This window comes from Diorhabda carinulata, chromosome 5, assembly GCF_026250575.1.
Source record: "Diorhabda carinulata isolate Delta chromosome 5, icDioCari1.1, whole genome shotgun sequence".
NCBI classification, from domain to species: Eukaryota; Metazoa; Arthropoda; class Insecta; order Coleoptera; family Chrysomelidae; genus Diorhabda; species Diorhabda carinulata.
Window position 1 is genome coordinate 26,500,491 of NC_079464.1, and position 22,754 is coordinate 26,523,244.

At 30.4% G+C, this 22,754-nt stretch overlaps 1 protein-coding gene across 1 annotated transcript; it reads left to right on the top strand.

The window, feature by feature from the left end:
* Positions 1-786: 786 nt before the first annotated feature.
* On the top strand, positions 787-22,743 carry LOC130893633 (27 kDa hemolymph protein-like). The gene is made up of 5 exons (XM_057799878.1): positions 787-968; positions 5,773-5,978; positions 9,299-9,575; positions 12,767-12,920; positions 20,740-22,743. Exons 1-5 carry the CDS (start codon positions 926-928, stop codon positions 20,954-20,956), a joined length of 897 nt encoding a protein of 298 aa, XP_057655861.1. The 5' UTR covers positions 787-925; the 3' UTR covers positions 20,957-22,743.
* Positions 22,744-22,754: the final 11 nt, after the last annotated feature.

Consider the following 22,754-nt stretch of genomic DNA (forward strand, 5'->3'; position numbering starts at 1 on the left):
TCTAAAGGACATTGCTGACTTTCAGACATTGTTTTTCGTATTTTTTTATGTCAGTTTTAAAAATAAAACACCTCGGTATACGTAAGTAAAAGTTGACGAACTCTTAGTTTAATTTTAATTTGAATTTACTCAATTTTCTTCATAAACTACAAGTACGATTTCAGTGTTGTTCAACTATTTATTTAATTTGTTAGTTTAATTCTAATTTTGGCTGCATAAACTGAGCTTTAAGCAAAGTAATGATTGATAACAGAAATGAAATCTGTGATTTTTTATATGACCGCTAGATGTCGCTTTTTTAGTCATTATAATTGTTATATTTAATTCTTCATATTTTTTGTCGAAAATATTAAGCCAAAATCTTGAGACTACGTATAAAACTTCAATGATTAGTCAGATAGAGTTGAGGCATTATTTTTATTAAGTGTTAATCATAGATCTAAATAGGTGATTTATGGTGTAGTTAACTGTAACTGGAAAACGCCAATTTAAGTCTAATTACTTCTTTTATTATTTTGTTTATTCATTACAAATCGGCATTATAAATTTTTAACGAACAATATATAAATATTCATATTCGCAATTACATAATAATACACCTCCTATTGGAAGTGGTAAATCATATTTTTTTATAACCCCCATTTTTTAACCAGTTATTACTATCAATTTGAAAATATATAAAATTTTAACAGAGATTTAAATTCATAATTTTTTGCTTATATATAGAAAATTTGGCAACACTGTGTTATGCTTGTTCCCCCATTGGTCTCCTCCTTTGTTTTTTTCATGTTGACATTTGTCATTTTCACATAGAGGTTAGTTAGTCTTTAGTAAGTAATCAGAGCTGAGGTAGTGAATTGTGGCTAATTTTATGTTCTCTTAGAAACATTTAAAAACCGTTCCAATTATTTTTAATTCATTCAAAATGAATTTTATAAAACAAGCTGTGATAATTTTTATCTTAATAAGTAAGTCTTTTTTGTCTACATCAAATAGATTTTAATTAATTTACATGTTACCCTTTGACCCCCTTGATTAATATCAGGTCGAGTGTTGTGAATATCAAATAATATTTCTTATCAATTTGGAATTTGAAAATAATCTACTAAATTTACAAATACTATACTTATTATTCAATATATTCAAATAATATTTCCAGATACCGATATAAAGAAAGGTAAAAGTAAAAAATTCCTTAATTAATTTAAATATTTGTCAGTTATAAAAACTAGAATATTTTTATACCATTTTTCTTTATGTGAAACAATTGAAACAAACAAGTCGCTAAATGTTACAAAGGAGGAAAAAGTTGCAATAATATTGGAACTAATTCATATAAATAGGTCGATTGCGAAATTACATTGGGGAAACTTTTGAAAGCATTAAGATAAAAAGTTAACAATTAACGACACAATCAAATATATAAAAAAATTATACAGCTCATCCCAAAAATCTATTTGTTATTGAAATTCATCAGTCAATTTTGATAGGAAATGTTAACTAAGAAGAAGTCCAAGAAACTGGTAGGATTACTTTAAATAGGTGAACACGTTTAATACATGTTTACATTTTTTTATAAAAGTAATATTTTTCCAACAAATAATACCACAGATCATTTGAATTCCTTTAATTAGAATGGAAAAAGTAAAGAAAATATTGCTTTGTTAATAGTTGATTTGTGTCTTTTAATATTGAATCAATTTTAAGAATATTACTGACAATTATCCTATGAAAATATGCTGTTTAACACATGACTTCTCAATTTTCATATTATTATAAATATGCTCTAGTATTGTTATTAATATTTCTTAGTATTTTATGAATGTCATTATTATTTCATTTTAACAAAAAGAAATTCAAACGCTTACATTATTAAATTTATATATATAATTAAATTATAAGTGATTATTTAAGCAGTGTTTTTGAAAATATAAATTTTTCAACAACTATCACCAAAGTGGCATAGTTTATAATTATCAAAACAGTAATTTTTGAATATTTACTAATAATTATATTACTAAATTCAATTTTTGTGTGCTTATTACTTAAAAGAGTGAAGTCAAGGTTGTGATAAATAACTCGTTTCTAATTATTCGAGTTGGACTTTGTTTTTACAACTACCTAATTCAATTCTGTTGTCTTTATTCTAAATTTAAGTGTGGCAGGTAACATTTATAAGTTTTTAAGTATTTGATGTCAATTATAGTGATCACAATAATGATTTTTATAGTTACAAAGTGAACAACTAGTTATTTTTAAATAGAAAATATTGATTGTGTAGTATTCAATTAATTAAACTTTCAGAAATTACCTTGAAGTTTTTGTTATTTATTTAAAATATTGAGATGATATAAATAAAAAAAAAAACAAATAGTACCTATAATCACAGTTATTCAGTTATATAGAATGTTTGAAACCATTATTTCATGAAATTTCAAAATCACTGTGGTTATATGAGCTTGTTGGAAAGACATGGAGACTAAACCTAAGATGGTATTCTGGATATACCAAACAGTCATATATACAGAGCTTGTTTGGTGGTCGAAAACTGAACAAACAACAGCTCAGAAAAAAAGTGAACAAGAATCAAAGGCTAATATCCTTTTCACCTTATAGTGAGGAAAGAGGCATTTAGCGAAGCCCACATGCTAATCTTGACAGTAAAACTAAAGTTAGGAAATCTGATAGGTCACCTAGAATTCTAGATCTGTTAAAAAAAGATATCCCATTCAAAGTGGTAATTAAGCTCTCCATACCATACCATAAAATTACATCTGACATTCTCTCAGATAGCAAAGCTGCCTTGAAGGTCTTGAAAGCTATTGAGTGCACGCCCAAACTAGTGTGGGAGTGTAAACAAACTCTAAAAGCACTAGCTAACAAAAACAAAGTGAACCTAACCTAACCTAACCTAACCTAACCTAATGTGGCTACCAAGCCACCAGGATATACCAGGAAATGAGGAAGCAAACAGCTTTGTCGAAAAGTAGCAATGACTGAATACTTAGGATGAGAGCCCTGCTGTGGCCTCATCAGATGCCACATCAATAACGAATTCAACGAATGGCTGAAGAATCAGAGGAAGTTTTACACGAGAAACACTTCAGACCTAAGACAATCCAAAAGATTCTTAACCATATCAGCTAAATAACTTCTCGTGATGACCAGAAACGACATGAAACTGGTAGTTGGTCTTCTGACAGGTCACTGCCCTGTCAAATACCAACTTAAGACGATAGGCAAGTAAGAGGACGACAACTGTAGATTCTGCGAACAAACCATGGAAACAACAGAGCATTTACTGTCTTGCAAATGCCCTGCCCATTTTTCTAAAAGACTTGAGTACCTTGAAGGAGTAGTACTTGGGAAGTGGGACACAAGAACCCCAAGAAATAGCCTCCTTTGGGGGTAGTCTACTTATTTTGGAAGCGGAACAATGAGATGTGGAGTCTTGTACAAAATATTTTCTAGGTATAGGTGCAGAATGGCTCTAAAGCCAAAACTTATGTAACTCACTTAATGTAAAACTTATTCTTGTTTTCCAAAAGTTGATAATTATATGACACATTAAAAAATACGAGTTGATATTAAAAAAGTTGAAGAATAATATGGTCAAGCCCGAGATTGAAACAAGAATGATTGAAGAAGAATAACCAAGATGATTAGGTCGTATATAATGAATGTTAAGATAAAGGATTATAGAAATTATACGTCTAGAAATAAAAATGAGAAGAGTATGATTAGATGATGCGGAGGCTGCGATTTCTAGAAAGTTTCTAAAAAAATGTAAATGAGAAAGTATTATTTGATGTGGATATTTCACTAGAAAGGGTTGGAAAAATTATTTTGAACAAATTATCAACTAGTTATCCTTGATTTAATCTATATATTTGTATAAATAAAGTTTTTCAGGATATGAATCACTTTGCTATCTGGCCTATAAAATAAAACATAATTTTAATACGTAGAATTTGCTTCTAATTAAACAATGCCTATAATTTGGCCGAATTATCAACAATTAAATGGATATTTAATTGTTATAAATACACCAAGTGTGATTCCATGATTTATTTTCAAAAAATTTCTCAACTAACTAGTAGTTTATTTATAGAGTTGATAGGGGGACATCCCTTGTGACGGCTTGTTTTTTAGCGATTTTAATAGTGTAAATATAAATTTTCAGCTAAAAATCTTGTGGAGAACATAAGTTACAGCGTTCTTAACACCCCTGCCTCGAAAAAATGGGCTCGCACTTCCTCTACGATTCCGACTGATTGGCTTATCTTAAGCAAAAGAAAGTTGTGAATTTTTTTTGGTTTTTCGCTATAAAAAATCGAAATTTTGGGAATTTTTTATTGATAACAGCTCATACCAAACGTTTACGTGTGCTGTTTTCTCCACAAATTTCAAGTCCGTTTGATCAAGCAGTTTTTGAGATACGATGGAGGAAAGTCCGCTTGAAACTATGAAAACTCGCCCTCGATCGGCGATGCCTGGTCCATAGAGTATCCTGGCTTGTTTAACGACATCACTCACGCGCTGCTCAGAGCGTGAGATTCGCTTTTCGTCACGTTTCTCAACATAAGTTTGGGTTTCACGGCCAATGGGGCAGCCCATAACCGACATTACTCATAAAACACCTTCAAAAACCTTCATTAGAGATTATAACTGATAAGTAGCTAGCAATTTCAACTATCTTGGGGCCTATCTTTCGATAAATCTCCGAAAACAGGTTTGATAGCTACTTGCACTTTTGGTATTAGAGGTAGTTTATCGTGATGAAATTGGTCGAGCTCATTCTTAGCTTCCATTTACACCAACAGTATTCGCCGTCTGGGCAAAATTGATGTTGAGGGTTTTCATCTGAAGAATATTTGTGGTAATACGTTGCTCAAACTTCCTTTTTCATATCTTTAAGCGAATGTGGATGACGGCGAATAGCTAATCCGTAAAACTTCGCTGTTTCTTGAATAACTTTTACCTGCTCCTTTTCCACCGATTCCTTTATTTGTTTTGTCCCTTTGAAGAGCACGAAGTTGTGTTCCCATTCTCTACTTTCTACGTGGTCAACACATTCTTTTTTTGTTACTACAGTATCTTCATAAAGTTTAGCATCTACGATGTACATAAGATACTTCACGCCATATTTTTCCATAGACGTCAAATTTCCATTTTACCGGAACTTCCGGAATGGTTTATGGTGCACAAGCGTTTCATACTACCATTCTTACTCTAAAGGATCGATTTTTTTTACTTTTATACTTATTACATGCGCCACAAAAACTACTCATAACCATGATATCTAAAACTTTTACAGTGTATTTTCTAATCTATGTAGAAGCTTCAAATAGAGATGAAAAGCCTCCTTATTTTCCTGTGGCTTTCCTGCTTCTTCTTTCATAGTTTTATCTTGCGTGAAAATAAAGTTTCACAAAGTGAAATAAAGAAATAATTTGTAGTTGTTGCTCTCTTCGAAGTTAAACAAAGACTAAAATAATTATAGAAATTCCTCTTTAAGCCTTTAGAAACTTGTGTATAAAACGGAGCCAGGTATCAAGCTGACTGTACACAATAGGTCCGGACTCCGACTGCCAATTTAGCGCACCGTACAGCTCCTTCTTCTAACTGATGTATCTTTAAAACTACTTCGAATGTTTAAAAATCACTTAACTACCGTATTCTAGACATGTTAAGAAAGCAATCGATTTTTTGAGGTCATCACAAGGGATGACCACCTTAATCCCCCTAAATATAATATTCATTTATTTTCAGTAACTACCAATTGCCAATCATTGAATAATGTAGATGCAGATAAAGTAAAGGACGCTATAGAAAAAGGCCTAGGAGATTTCAATGTAAATCTTCCTGATGAGGTAGATTTAAACAGCACCAATTTACCAAATGCCGAAGATATAGAAAAAATCCTAAAAGAAAAATGTGAAAAGAATGGGGCGCCTAATGCAGTGGATTTAATAAAAGTGAGTTTTTAGGTTAGATATATAAAAATTGGTACGCAAATTAAATAAAGAACTCTTCTTGAATTGAGGCATATCAGTTAAGGATAACACTTTCTACTGCTGATTTTATCACAGCGACAAACACTAACAATCCTTTGTGTGTATCGTTTTTTAAATAGTTTTAATCTGTGTTTGTAATTGAGTTGAAAAGTTTCAATGTTCTACAATACTATTTGTTATTCTTCATTTCAACTTATGTGTAATTAGAAATGAAATGGAAATTGAATAACTGGCCAATCTAATAAAGACGACCTTGACATCACAATTTATTTTCTGGCAGTATTGATCGGAACAATAAACTCTTAATCATTTAATTAAATACATGGATTGAATTTCCAACGAATTTAACTATGTGAATTGTCCTGGGACTACGTGAGATTTATCTTTAATAGTTGATAACTCCTATTTGCACCCAATAAAATAGATTGGTTATTATGTCAGAGGTAATAAATATGAAGTACAATACCAAAAACATTATGGAAAGATCACATTTCCTTCATGAACTTCAAAAAAGATTAAAGACTCTGTAAGTACATACCGTTGATAAGGATTTAGTTGACGCAATCTGAAATATCACTAGCACCCGGGATGAAAATACTTTATACCAGTTTTTTGCTGATTTCTAGTGTTTTGGGGTCTTCTATTCGGTTTTGCTTTACAGTATTGCCAATGTATTAATCAGTGGCCACTAACAAGCGATTATGTACAATAGAAATTTATTTAAAGTGACAATGGCGACTAGTTTCACGTTAGTGTCTTAAAAGTTACTATTCTCGTCAAAACGACTGTTTTGAGGTCTTCTGTTCGGTTTTACTATACAGTATTGCCATTTTATTAATCAGTGGCCACTAACAAGCGATTATGTGTTATAGAAATCGATCTTAAGTGACAATAGCGACTAGTTTCACGTTAAAGTGGCTTAAAAGTTACTATTCTCGTTAAAACGACTGTTTTGAGGTCTTCTGTTCGGTTTTACTATACAGTATTGCTATTTTATTAATCAGTGGCCACTAACAAGCGATTATGTGCTATAGAAATCGATCTTAAGTGACAATGGCGACTAGTTTCACGTTAAAGTGGCTTAAAAGTTACTATTCTCGTCAAAACGACTGTTTTGGGGTCTTCAATTCAGTTTTGTCATACGGCATTGTCAATTTATTAATCAGTGGCCACTATCAAGCGATTATGTGCAATAGAAATAGATCTTAAGTGACAATGGCGACTAGTTTCACGTTAAAGTGGCTTAGAAGTTACTATTCTCGTCAAAACGATTGTTTTGGGGTCTTCTGTTCGGTTTTGCCATGCAGTATTGTGAATTTATTAATCAGAGGTCACTAATAAGCGATTATGTGCAAGAAAAATAGATCTTAAGTGACAATTGTACTGAGTATTTCCCTAAAATTCCATAACTTTTTGTAAAATCTTAAATCAGCCTGCTCTCCGCGCTCTAGATTACAGACAAGAAGAGTTTAAGATTTGCGTTGAGAAGGGTTTAGAGGCGAGATTCGTTTTTCAGTTTGTAGAGTAAACATATAACAATTTTATACTTTGTACAATTCTAATATTTGGTATTAATATAGTGAATCAGTCGTTTCATTTCAATAATTACAGTCCACTTACTAAAAACAATGGCGACTACTTTCACGTTTAAGTAGCTTAAAAGCCACTATTCTCATCAAAACGACTGTTTTGGAGTCTCCTGTTCGGTTTTGCCTTACATCCTTATCAATTTATTAATCAGTGGCCACTAACAAGTGATTATGTGTTATATAAATCGATCTTAAGCGACAATGGCAACTAGTTTCACGTTTAAGTGGCTTAAAAGCTACCATTCTCGTCAAAACGACTGCTTTGGCATCTTCTGTTCGGTTTCGCTTTACACCATTGTCTTTCCAAGGTCAGTTTTGATAGATGATTTTATCAGAAACACTTAATAATTGGCGTTCAAGTCCTATCAACACCTCACACTTTACAACTACAAGGTTGTAGTAAGATTTGAGATATGGCAACACTGATGTGAATATGTTAAATCTGACATTGCTATCATAAAGTTTGACATTTTAATGGTGAATGTACTCAGAACGTGTTGTCATGCGAGCGCTATTTGAGTTGTTATACTTGAAACAGTCATCTTGATGGTGGAATTAAATCGCGAACATTTTCGTGCGATGATTTTATGAGACTTTCAATGTGGATTAAACCAACAGCAATGTATTAATCAACTGATTTCGACTAATGAAGCACCATCTCGAGCCACAGTGTTTTGTTGGTTTTCTAAATTCAACGTGGTCGCACATTGCTACAGGATGATTTTCGTGAAGGTCGTCCATAATCGGCTGTTATGTCAGATAATATCGATGCTATGCTTAAACTGATATTGCAAGATCGTTATGTGACATACCGTGAAACTGGACTTTGCGCCACTGTTCCATTAGAGCAACGTGGATCGCTCAATTTTGAATGGTACACCAGCATTTGCTTTCCAGAAGTGTTCAAACAAATCAGGAAAACCAATCGCTGAAGACGAATCATTCTCCACCACGACAATGTGAGTTCTCACACATCAATAACGTATTTGAAAAGTCAAAACATCGTATTAATGGGTCACCCGTCGTAAAGTTCTTGTTTCGTTCCCAATGATTTCTTGTTATTCTCGCAGATCAAAAATAAATTTCGAAGGCGAAGTCAACGTTTTTCTACATCCGAAGAATCGGTTGATGCGTTCAAATCACATATTTTCGCTAAATCGAAATGGATTGTATTTTGAAAAACAATAAAGACGTATCCAATTATAAATATTTGTTTTCATTTGTATATCTCAAAATTTAAGTAGCAACCCTCTTAAATTATTAATTAGGAGTTAGAGAAGCACAACTTAAATTCACATAAAATGTCCCTTAGAGCCAACTATCCCTTGCCAACAAGATGACATTCTTTGAGTTTGAGAATATGTGTGACGATTAACATTTCAGTTTTAATATTTTAATAAAAAAAAATTCAAATCTCCCACCTTTCCTTATATCGATATGTTACTGATGTTTGTTTGAAAATAAGAGACTTAAGTGTTGTTGCGTCAAGTATTAGGAAGAGGAACTCAAAATATCGATGACATTGGGCCAAAATTTCGAGTCTCTTAGGAGTACCAAACAAGTGTTACTTAAAAATGCATGGGTGGTGTGTATCTAGGTAGTCTTCAATCTATGACTTACATATAAAGATATTGTTAATTATTTGATGAATGTTAGCATAAACATCATTATATGTCCGTTTCCTTGTTTTAGGAAGAACAACAAAATATACAAAGTTGTCTTGAAAGTTACGTCAACGTGACTATAGTTGAAGAAGAACTTGAGAATGCAAAGAAAAATGGGTCGATGGACGAAGTATTTGCCAAGTATTGTAAGAAGTGGCCGGACATACTTGCATGTTTAGATAACACTACAGCTATTGCAAGAACTTGCATGGATGAAAGAGAAGAAGATGCTTTCAATAAAACTCTAAACATCGTAAATGATTTACAAAATTTCATGTGTTTCAAAGATGGAGATCGATTAGCTAGTAAGTAAATATGATAAGAATAGAAATACATAGTGTTGTAATTTCTTTACACTTCTTTCGGTCCCTTGCCTTTTCTCTCCAGCTCTGGATGTTTTTTCTCGAAGGCCTTCTTCCACTACTTCCCTCCAACTCCTTTCCTCTTGCCCTTTGGTATCTTCCATGCAATTCAAGAGTCTGTCTTCGTCCATTTGTTCTAAGTTACTTATCCATTGTTACCTTCTTGTCTTTATAAACTTGCTGATTGATGACTTATTGAAAAGTGTGTAAACTTCATGGTTTGATCTTCTCTTCCTAACCTAACTCTGTCTGCTTACCTCCAAAAATTCTTCTTGATATTTTTCTCTCCCAGATTTCCAATTTCTGCTTAGTTTTATTCGCATTTATCCAGGTTTCACAAGGTGGGTTTCAAAATTGTTTTATATATTCCAACTTTTGTAGATCTGAGTATCTCTTTCAGTGCTAATATTTTTCTAATGCTGCTTATACATCTGTTACTTTTGGCAATTCTTAGCTTGATTTCATATTACATATATGAAATTTTCTACTACTGAAATTGTTTTTTGTCTTGCTTTCTCATTTATTCTTTATTTCCTTACACTTTGTTTTGTCATGCTTACCTCTTCTGCTGCTGTTATTAGTTGTTTCAAAGCTCTCTTTTGCTTCTTGCTATCAACGTCACATAAGCATAAGCTAAGTATCGATGACTTTTGTTTAATATCATGCCCTTTCTGTTGATACTGGTTCTTCTTATTAGACCTTCCAAAGCTAGATTAAATAGTAGGGGGTCGCCTTGTTGTGTTTTTAAAAGTTCACTTGTTTTTTTATTAATTTTTACTATATCGATGTTAATCTACTGATGGCCACTTGCACCGGGGCTTAAATTTTAACACTGGCTTAATTTTTTTTTATTTGCACCAAGTCTTCAAACTATCATTAAATCGGGGGCTTAAATAATTGAATTTTTAGTTAAACAGTTTCTAACCTATAATTTGGTAATTTTGTGTAAAAAAAACAGAGCAGAGTCAATAGTTATCGCTATAGGTATCACACAATATTATTGTCTCTACTCTCATAAGTAATAAGACATTCTTTTGGTTTAGTATGTGGAAAGAATTCAAAAAAGCAGCAAAAGCTGCAGAAGAAGATGATCTTGATTTTATGGAGATTGTAGATATGGGATTTCCCAGGAGAGTGTATAATATAGCGGACCTTTATAAAAATATTGATAATATTACATTTTAATAAGGTTCAGACCTTAAAAGCCAACTGTTATTAACATTTGGAGTTAATTGAGGATAGTCTCGTATTAATTTCACTTCTTCCAGTAGCCATTGTTTAACTTATTATATTTTAATATATGTCGCTTTCACTGTAGAGTTCAAATTGACTTTGGCAAGGAAATGGAATTTGATCGATTTTCCATTATTTTCAAGGTCTATTGTTCTTTGATCCAAAGTTCTCATATTCTTTATGATGAGATAGGTAATAGGAAATTGACTGGGTTCAAATCCCTACTATGATGATATGAACTTTTAAAATCAGTTTTTTAATGATTATATAGTTTTCCGATACATACAAAAGAGCTGTATTTTCAGAAAAACTAACTAGTGGTTGATCCGTACATAGATTTAGTATACAGAATAGTCACTCATTCCAAGGAAGTAACTAGATAATTTTATTGAATTGTACTGAACTCCACTAAAACTTTTTTATGTTAAATTTGAATTCATAACGTTATTCTGGCTTTATTCTATGAATTCTCATTGTTAAAGTTTTAAAGAAAACTCTATTTCTCATGATTTTCACATTGCCTTTACCATAATTGGATAACTCATAATTTTCTCTAGAAATTATCCTGAAATATTATTTTATTTTGTATTTTTGTCTTGATGTAACTATATATAATAACGGGACAATAAAAAATTTTGAAAAAATCCTAGGGAATTGTTATATGAAGTAAATATTGAAGAGTGTATCCAATTTTTAAACAAATCAAATAATAGATCGTTAAGTAGTTTCAATCATTTTATTTGAATCTATATAAAATTTATTAAATAGTCTATTCTTCTTTACTGGTTACTTGACTGTATGATTGAAGAGTTTCCTAATAAAGTTTGTATTGGATATATGTATCGACAAAAACATGTATTAAGAAGGGTTTATACAGCAAAAAATAGAATAAAATAACATAAACAAAAAATAGGTATTCATAATTGCATTTTATGATCAGCTGCTTTTCCTTTATCCAATTGCTAATAATTTGATGCTACCTACATTATTATGGTTTTTAGTTTCTCCTTTTATATAAATAATATCTAACCTAATCGGCACATGGTAAAAGAGCAAATGCATATTATTCAAACTGGAAAAAAATGCAACGAATTGTAAAATTTTAAAATCGCTGATTGCGTTTATAAAGAGGTTTAAAACAGTGGCCAAATTTGGTAGCACATGAAGTTCTGAAAAGTTTTGTATTTATTGGTTAAACAAATTTTATATCTATGAGTCATTTCTGATCAAATGTAAATAAATCAGAATAAAAAACCACAATAGACAGAAATTGCTTTATTCAGAGATTAATTTTTTTTCAAAAATTGAACTATATGAGAAATTCAATATTTCATTGCAAGATTAGGTACCTAAATAGAACAGGAAATTTCCAAATGGTATGAAAAAGATCCTGTTCTTGAATAGTTAACCCATTATAGTTAATCTACATTCTGACAACAATAATTTCAGTACTTAGAAATCAACTGTTTTTATTCCAATTTTTATCCAAGAAAACTTTGAATTCTTCGCTTTCTATAATTGTATTAATATACAAAATGAACTACCACGGGTTTAAAAAAGGACAATAATGTCACACAATAATAATACTTCCAAAAATAAGAGATTTGTTGAAAATAAAAATATAGAATTAGATAAGAAGAATTTCTGGAACTGTTAGTGATATTCATACATAACACACACTATCTACCACCACTACGCTAAAAATCACAATTATAACTATCATTTTCACAATCACAATCTCGTGTTTCAATATCCGAGTTATCATCTTCAGTCTCAAAAGGCAAAAACTTGCTCATAATTCTTAGTCATTTAATTGGGGTTAGTTTTCTAAATAGTGTTTCTGTATCTCGAAAATACGTTAACCATCCGAGTACATAATCATATTTTACCATTTTTTTTAGTGTTTGTTGCCGAAGGAGGCGTAGAATGTATTCAAAACAGAAAAGATGGCATCCATGACTGCTTAGATAAAACTGTGGGTTCCAGATTGCCCAATCCTGATGATATATCTATTACATCTTTACCTATTATACTTTTTAGTGAAAAAGATTGTGGGTAAGTGAAAAAATAACTTTTTTCAATTTTGTTTTATACTCTATTAGAATTATATAACAAAAAAAGTGATACGATTTTGTGTATAACGCTAACTTCTGGAATTAAAGGCTCTAAAACATTTTTCTTCATAAGCCACTTTCGTAAATTTACTGGTTTTGGTTGACTCCCTGCAATTACATTCCTACATCAATATTTGTATAAAATATTAACAACAAATGTAACGATGGAAGTTTGTTTAGATTCATTGGGGGTTTACCTTGATCACTTTGGGAGTTACTGGTCTATACTATTATTTCTGAGGCCTCATCTGTTGGCTAAAGAAATCAAATTATTTAAACATTATTATTGGAATATGTGAAGATTATGTAGAACCTTTCCTAAATATTACTGTAGATGATACTCCAATCAAAGAAGCCATAATGCAACTCCAAGGAATATTTCAAAACATAATTGCAACGTTTGGTTTTTGATCAGCTATGGTATACATAATGTCAAAATCACACCTTACTTGCCAAAAGCAAATCAATTGGCACAACTGCAAAAAAGATACTTTTCACTCCATATCTTAATATGATATGATATGATGAAATTTTGAATATCTTTTCAACAAATATACTACCAAAATAAAAAACTCAACAATGTCAATATTAACTTTTCTAATTGTATTATGTCAAATGGATAAGGAGAACAAAAGAAAATAGAAAACTTTACTGAAATTGAGATACGTACCAAATGCCGAACTTTGCAGAGAACGACCTGATAATTTATAAACAAAAAAAACATTTCATTACCATAATTCGTTGTGAGATTCAAATTTCTGTTTGTTAAGAGTACTAAGATTTGCTCTTGGCAGCCGCACTGGCAAAACTACTTCAGGAAGTGTACACTAAAGCGTTCTTTGTAGCAGAACCAGCGCTAGTGTCGCTCTTCTTAGTAGCAGCGCACCCATTTCACTGTACTGCTAGCACTGGGGCTAGGGTCAGTTCAGCCAGTGCAGTACAATAAGTGTAATCTGGAAATATCTTCGTCATCGGACGAATGTAAAATATCAAAAAGTACTGAATCGTTTTCTATTATTGTTAATATTACAAGGTCCGAATCACATCAAATAACCTCAAATACAACAATCAACAAATGCTTCATTGCTCTCTGCACTATATAGTTTTCATGAACTGGCTTGCAATGGTCCAGTTCAATGCAGCTACCAAGAACAACCCTATGACCTGGTTTGCATTGTTCCAGTTCAGTACAGCTACCAAGACAAACTTCTACATTTATATTTTTGCGCATGTGTTTCGTTGTCCGGAGAGCGCATGATCTCTTGCTTGTGTAGAAGTGATCATGCGCACGACGTGTGCGTTGACAGGCATAGTTCTATGTAAGATGTTTTTTTATTGTTCTTATTAACCGGCTATAAAGCCTTTTTTATTACGAGCGATTTGTTTGACTAACCACGTACCTTAACACTGTTTCTGTGATCAAAGCAGAATTTTTTTTTCAATTTCTTTCAATGAAACTATTTCAAGAAGGTACAGAATAAATCTAAATCATTACCATAAAAAGTCCAAAAGTTTCCCAAGGATGGTTCCTTTGATTCACAGTATAGACTTTCCACTGGAGTTGTTTTGAATGCACCTCTCATCAAATGTAAAGCTGAATTGTGAAAACGAATTTTTTTAGGAGCGATTTGTTAACTGTTGAATATAAAATTGATTGAATAAGTGTTTGGTATAGTGTTAGGAATGTCTGTCGATCTGCACCCCATTCTTTGCTCATAAGAGTTTTCACTAAATTTAGTCGTTTGTTGCAAGCTAGGAGATTTCTAATATAATGATTCCAGTTTAGTATATGGTCAAATAGTATACCGAGAAATTTTTTCTTTCGGGTGGTGTTATAAGTTTTCGGGCTTGGATCAGAGTGTTGTTAATATTTATTAACCCTTCATGATAGGCCATGAAGCGTTCTACAATATTTTCATTTGCCTTGATGTGAATAGAATATTTTTTGAATTAGTTAGCTCAACTGCTTGATGTTTTGTTGGAAATTGTGTTTGACTAAGTGCAGAGGAATATGATTTTGTAGAATCTGCTTTCTGAGAGCTTCTGTAGTCAGAAGTCCCAACATTTATTTTTTATCATTATTAATTTTAAAAATATATTCGCTTTGATTCGAGAGTACGGACCTGTTTTGGCACAGACCACTTCATATCAAGGCGATAAGAGCTAGATTTTGCGAATTATTCTTCCAATCCGCTTTAAAATTGATTACACTGTGTCTAACAAAATTCACTGTTTTGGTATGAAATTCTACTTCAGTAATATGTCTCTGAGCTTAGGATACTTCCAAAACTTTCTATTAATGATTTTATTAATTTTTAGAACTGTAATAACTATCGAAAAAGATTGTTTTTATAGGAACTGACACTTTTACTGTTAGGTTAGGTTAAATCTCTCCCAATAGTGAGAAAGAATATAAATTATTATTATAAATTTTATTAGAAAATGCAAAAAAAAAAACAGAAAATAACTCGAATGCGAAATTTGTTAAAAATAATACTTTTCTGGTTTGTGTTTAATAATATAGGTATTAGTTTTTTTACTTTCTGGCCTACTGTTAAGATATATGAAAATAAAAAAAAAAAGAAGAAGTCAGTTAGTGAGAATCATAGAGAATTATCGAGAATTATTCATCATTAAGGTTAAGATGATATATTAATATGATTTGTATTGTACATGGAGTTGATAAATAAAAAGTGTATAAGAAGAAAGAGTATAAGTTAATTATTTAAAAAACAACAGGTTATGGGCCCAGGTGATTCTGTGGATAATTAAAATATAAAGAAAATGGCTAATTCACAAATAAAAAATATTTATAACATAGAACTATTGAATGGTGAAAATTATTACTCATGGAAATTTAGAGTGAAAATATTACTAGAAGAAAAAGATGTGGCAGAATGGATAGAAAAAGAATTTGTGGAATCAGATTATACAGTGGAAAAAGACAAAAAGGAAGCTATGAAAAAAGATAAGTTATGTAAGTCATTGATAATACAATGTTTGGATGATAAGCAATTAGAATTTGTAACGGAGAAAAATACAGCCTATGGTATGTGGCAAGCTTTAGGAGATAATTATGAAAAAAAAGGATTACCCGGGCAAATGATGCTAAGAAGAATGTTAATGTCATTAAAATTAAAAGAGAATGAAGATTTGGAAGGTTATTTGACAGAATTTGATGATCTTGTTAGGAAGATAAGAGCTACAGGAGCTGTTATGAGTGATGAGGACATTGTATGTATGTTAATGATGGGGATGCCTCCAAGTTTTGAAACAGTTATAACAATATTAGAGAATATGGATCCTAAAGTGTTAACAATAGATTTCGTCAAAAGAAAATTTAGAAGTGAAGTAGAAAGAAGAAAAGCATTAAAATCTGAACAATCAACTTATGAACAAAAATCAGCAGTATTTAATACTACAAATACTAGAAAAATAGTGTGTTTCCGGTGTCACAAGGAAGGACATATGCAAAAAGACTGTAAAGAAAGTGTACCAGGGCAATCAAATTCAAGAGTTGTGCAAGGTGGTTTTACAAGAGGTAGTTTCAGAGGAAATTATAGAGGTGGTTATAGTAGAGGAGGTTTTCGAGGATATGCAACTCCAAGTAGAGGTTTCACTCGAGGTAGAAGTTATCATACAAACTACAGAAATCAGGGAAATCATGTAGAGGTGAACAAGAAACAAAGTTCCGAAGATCAGGAAGAGCAAGATGGAATATGTTTTTTGATGAATGGTAATGAAAGTAAGATTGTAAGTAACGATAATATCTCATTCTATATAGATTCAGGCTGTACAGATCATTTAGTAAATAATAACAAATATTTTTATGAATATTTAGAATTAAAAACACCAATTAACATAGCAGTAGCAAAGAATAATGAATATTTGAGGGCAATAGGTATTGGAAATATTAAAGTTTTGAGTAAAATAAATGGAAAGATCATTGAATGCATAATAAAAAATGTTTTTTACGTTCCAAATTTAAGGAAGAATTTATTATCAGTAAAAAGATTAGAAATGTCTAATGTATCTGTAGTTTTTGAGGGTGGTCAGGTTAGTTTATATAATGAAAATAAATTGATAGGAGTAGGATTTAGAAACAGGCTTTATGAGATTATTTTTGAGTATAAGATAGAAAATCGATGTTTTATGATTGAAAATGATGACAATGAATCAATGATGTGGCATAAAAGATTAGGGCATATGTGTAATGCAAATTTAAAGTTATTAGTTGATAAAAGAATGGTAAAAGGTTTGGAAAATGTAAATGTAAATAAAATTGATTTTTGTGAAGCCTGTGTAAAAGGTAAAATGACAAGACTTAGATTTGAAACAAGATCACATGCAAAAAGATTATTAGAGATTGTTCATACTGATGTTGTTGGACCAATAACGCCACTAAGTCACGATGGGGGTAAATATTTTGTTACATTTGTGGATGATTTTTCTAATTTTTGTACAGTGTATATCATAAAAGGTAAAGATGAGGTGTTTAAGTGTTTTGAAGAATATGTAAATATGGTACAATCAAAATTTAACATAAAATTGGCAGTGCTAAGATGTGACAATGGAGGAGAGTATATTTCCAAAGATATAAAAGATTTATGTAAATCAAATGGAACTGTTTTAGATTATACAATACCATATACGCCACAGCAGAATGGTAAGGCTGAGAGGTTTAATAGAAGTTTGTTGGAAAAGGCAAGAACAATGATAGAAGAAGCCAACCTCCCAAAAACATTTTGGAATGAGAGCATTAGAGTAGCTGCTTATATTTTAAATCGTAGCCCTAGCAAACATTTAGAAAATGTTACACCAGCAGAATTGTGGTATGGTAAAAAACCTGATATAAAAAATATTAAGATATTTGGATGTACAGCATATGCTCATATACAAAAACAATTTAGAGAAAAGTTTGATCCAGTTTCTGAAAAAATGATTTTTATAGGATATACAAATACAGGTTACAGATTGTGGAGTATAAAAGAAAAAAAGGTGATAGTAGCACGAGATGTTATATTTAATGAAACTGATTTTATTTATAAAATAAAAAAAGCAAGTATTGAAATAAATAATAGAGAACAAAACAGTTTAGAAGAAAACGTTGAAATAGAATCCGAAGAAGATGAGAGTAATGATGAAGCTCATAAAAGAAAAAATTTTGAAAGAATAAAAAGGAAAGTCAAAATTCCAGAAAAATATAATGATTATGAATTATATATGGCATTTGATGCAGTATCATTTGTAGAAAAAGTACCAGAGACAGTGGAGGAAATAGATAATAGAAGTGACAAAAATATGTGGATACAGGCTATGAAAAGGGAAATTGATTCAATTGAGAAAAATGAGACATGGAATGAAGTAGAGAAACCGGAAAAAGCAGAAATTTTGACAGCTAAATGGGTATTTGCTAAGAAACCATTAGAAACAATAATGGAAGACAGATACAAAGCGAGATTAGTTGTACGAGGATGTGGACAGAGAAATACTTATGATTATGATGATATATATTCACCTGTGGCAAAAATGACAACAATAAGGACTCTTCTAACAGTGAGCAATCAATATGGATATTATATAAAACAACTTGATGTGAAAACGGCATTTCTAAATGGAGATTTAAAAGAAGAAATATATGTTTATGCGCCAGAGAGGGTAAATTGTAAACCAGGATGTGTTTTAAAATTGAATAAAGCTCTTTATGGCTTAAAACAAGCTGCAAAATGCTGGAACATAAAAATAAATGCATATTTATTAAATTTAGGTTTTACAAGATCAGAAACTGATTATTGTCTATATACAAAAGTTGATGAAGATAAACAAATTATGTATTTATTACTCTATGTGGATGATATCATATTAGCAGGGCAAAAATTAAATAAAATTGAAATTTGTAAAAATGATTTAATGAGATGTTTTGATATAAAAGATAAAGGAGATTTAAAGAATTTTCTAGGACTTGAAGTAAATTATATTAAAGAAGAAGGAATCTTGGAATTAAGTCAAAGAAGATATTTACTTGGAATATTAGAAAGATTTAATTTTGATAATTGCAATCCCACAGCAACACCTATAGATCCAAAGTTTAATATTTTTGAAAATAAAGATGATGAATGCACACTACCAGTAAGACAATTAATTGGATGTTTAATGTATCTGATGCTTGGAACAAGACCAGATATCAGTTACTCAGTAAATTATTTAAGTAGATTTCAAGATAAAAATAATAGTTTGGTGTGGACAGGATTAAAAAGAATTTTAAGATATTTAAAAGGAACAGTTGATATGCATTTAAAATTTGAAAGAAAAAATAATGAAAGTTTGTTTGAGTGTTATGTGGATTCTGATTGGGGAAGTGAAGTGGTAGATAGAAAATCAGTGTCAGGATATTTAATTAAATTATTTGGTAATATAGTGATGTGGGTAACAAGAAAACAAAATTGTGTGACTCTTTCAAGCTCAGAAGCTGAGTTAGTGGCAATATGTTCCGCAGTACAAGATTGCTTATGGTTTAAGAAATTATTGTTTGATATGAAAGTCAATATTCAAAATTTTAAAATATATGAGGACAATCAAGGATGTATAGCTTTGATAAAAAATCCCGAAAATAACAAACGTGTAAAACATATAGATATAAAATACAACTTTGTGTGTGACATTTTAAATACAAAGAAAATGGAATTAACTTTTATTGGAACTAAAAATCAAGTAGCAGACATTTTAACAAAGGGGCTCCACAAAAGACAGTTTTATAAGAATAGAGATTATTTAAATTTATGTTAAGATATTTTGTTTATTATTAATGTTAATAAAAGAAAAATCAAAATATAATATTTGAGATTTCATAGAAAAGTATTAAGAGAGGGTGTTAAAAATAATACTTTTCTGGTTTGTGTTTAATAATATAGGTATTAGTTTTTTTACTTTCTGGCCTACTGTTAAGATATATGAAAATAAAAAAAAAAAGAAGAAGTCAGTTAGTGAGAATCATAGAGAATTATCGAGAATTATTCATCATTAAGGTTAAGATGATATATTAATATGATTTGTATTGTACATGGAGTTGATAAATAAAAAGTGTATAAGAAGAAAGAGTATAAGTTAATTATTTAAAAAACAACAAAATTTTCTTAACCGTTATAGGTATACAATTGTTATCTATTCATTACTATTTAATATGTTAATTATTGGTAAAACGTGATATTCCATGTTAGACTGATTAACACGAGTAAAGTTAGGGTGAGTTTTGGTAATTGGCTGAAAATAGTAAGTACATTATTTAGAAAAAAAGTTTTTGTAGGATTTTTCCACAAAACTTTTAATAGCAATGTGTATTTTTCACACATTCAGAAAATATAGATTTCAACGAACAAAAAGACATCCGCTATTTCTCAAAAGAGCCGATATTTTGATGTAATAATTATCGACTGAAAAATAGGGTGCTTTTTCTGTCGATATTTCAAACAAAAAAAGTGTATTCGTGAAATAATAAAGAAGTGACTTATTAGATTCTATATCAAAAACCTTGAAAATTGTACAGTTACAGTGATACATTTTGATATAATATAAACATTTAGAGAACAATAAATATTGGATCTAAATTTTTTCTACATTAATATCATTGGATACTGAAATATAAATAATATCGTCATCCCTGCATGAGATTTCTGATTCTAAATAATATAAAAAAAATCGGTAGTGTTTTTAGTTTTATGTATTCATTGACATGACTAAATTAATATAATTATTGTTTTCAGCGATTTTGAGACCATTAGAGCATGCATCAACAACGAATTAGAACAATGCAAAGAAAGCACACCAGCAAACATAGTTGATGCTTTTTTCAAATTTTTGAAAAAGCAACTTCCTTGTCAAGGTATAAAAACTGGATCTTCTCAAGTAAGCGGATCATGGTCGATATTTAGTAACTCGCTACTTGTTTTTGTGGCACTTATATATGTCAGGTTATATTAAATTGTGGTTCATCTTTGTGATCCATAGTCTTGATATTAAATTTATTATCTTAACAACCAAATATCATACATACACAGGTTCAAGGCATACAAGTTAAAAGATATTAAAAACCAATATTTATATAGCGAGAGCTGGTTGCAAAAAACTTGACTTTTCGAATTACAAGATGAAGTTTTTTGAAATTTAGTAAAAATGACACATAAAATTTTTTCTAGTATAAAATTTTTTTTATATATGGAACTGTACCTATTGAGTATAAACTTTTCTTACATTAGTATTTTATGAAGCATAATTATTGTCATTATTTTTGTTGTGATTATGTCATTATGATAATAAATTAGAACAAAGGCAGAAGATACACAACTAGTTATAGGAAAAAAGAAAAGGAACTTTTTTAGGGGAATGAAAACAAATAAAATAACTAACCAACCACTGAAGAATCCATACAAATACTCATCCATTACAAGATACTAGAAAGCTCAAAGAGTGAGTTTTACTTAAAAGATGTCGTTCGAAGTATCATCGAAAAAGGTTTAGGAGGTACAAGAATAATAGGGAGGCCAAACAAAAAAATACAGCATAGATACGCAACGACTCACTTGAAACTAAGTTTTAATATCATCTTTGAGTGGTTACTCGATTGATACAAAAAATTTTATGTACTATTTTTATCTGGGTACTGAATGATTTTTTCCAAAGTTACAATGACTCCCAGTAACTCCATTTTTTTGCAGCCTGCTCTAAACCTACAGCCAAAAAACCTCATTAAGTTAACACAGATAATTTATTTAAGTAACTTTATGTACAGTATACTATACCTTAAGTATTTTTATTAAGCAAACAGTGCTTCGGCTTATTATTTAATATCATTTTTTCTTTCTATATATTTTGAATGCAGGTCTGAAAGTGAATTGATTGCAATGAGGGCTACACCTCACTGGCGAATGAGCTCTTAAAGTAAACCTTGCAAAAATTTGATTACTCGACTTCCTGATAAAGAACGTATTTTTAAAATTAATTTTATCATTCAAGTGTTCCAATTTAAATGAATTTTTTCTTGAAATAAAATAATTTCTTAGTAAATGAAAGTGTAATGGAAGAAAATATCGAGTTTGTCATTATAAAGATTATGTACAAAAGCCAACATACTGTGACAGCTGGAGACCTCACTCTACTCCAGAAAATTCACAAAGTAGCCCTCAATACTTTTCTTAACGTAAACTTAATTTTATCAGAAATTTTTTGGTTTTTAATCTAACTTTTGTATCTTTGATGGTCGACTTAAATACCAGTTATGAAATAAATATAGTGGTCATATAAAATTAGATAGATAAGCAATTTACAAATAAGTTTCAATGGGTATGGGTAAATTCGGGGTTGATGGTTTTTTTTTAGCTCAACTGAACTCTATGTAAAGTATTCAGTCAGAGATACAACATTAACGTGTTTTTAAGTTAGAATCAATAGACTCCTCTTACCAATTATTTTAGAATGGTTTTAAGCTCATCTTGAAATATATATTTAGCTGTTACTCAAATAGGAAAGATAAAAAAATATAAACTAACGTTGGATAATTCAAACAGAACTTACCAACTCTTGTTTTTATTTTTGAATACTCATACTGGATACTACATGCAGAACATGTTTTTATGGCTAATTTATAATTTACTACATATTTACTTCATTTTAGTGTAAATTAATACCACAGAAACTTTGTGATAATGGTCAATTTGTATATATTCTTGGTGTTAATACTATTTACTTTTTTAATAAATGAATTTATTTTACGTGGATTGTT

What these genes read in the sequence shown, in the direction of transcription:
- LOC130893633 (XM_057799878.1), top strand. Translation starts at nt 926, where the DNA reads ATGAATTTTATAAAACAAGCTGTGATAATTTTTATCTTAATAA. An exon ending in GATAATTTTTATCTTAATAA is followed by an intron (nt 969 to 5,772) that starts GTAAGTCTTTTT and finishes ATTTATTTTCAG; the next exon opens with TAACTACCAATTGCCAATCA. An exon ending in AGATGGAGATCGATTAGCTA is followed by an intron (nt 9,576 to 12,766) that starts GTAAGTAAATAT and finishes CATTTTTTTTAG; the next exon opens with TGTTTGTTGCCGAAGGAGGC.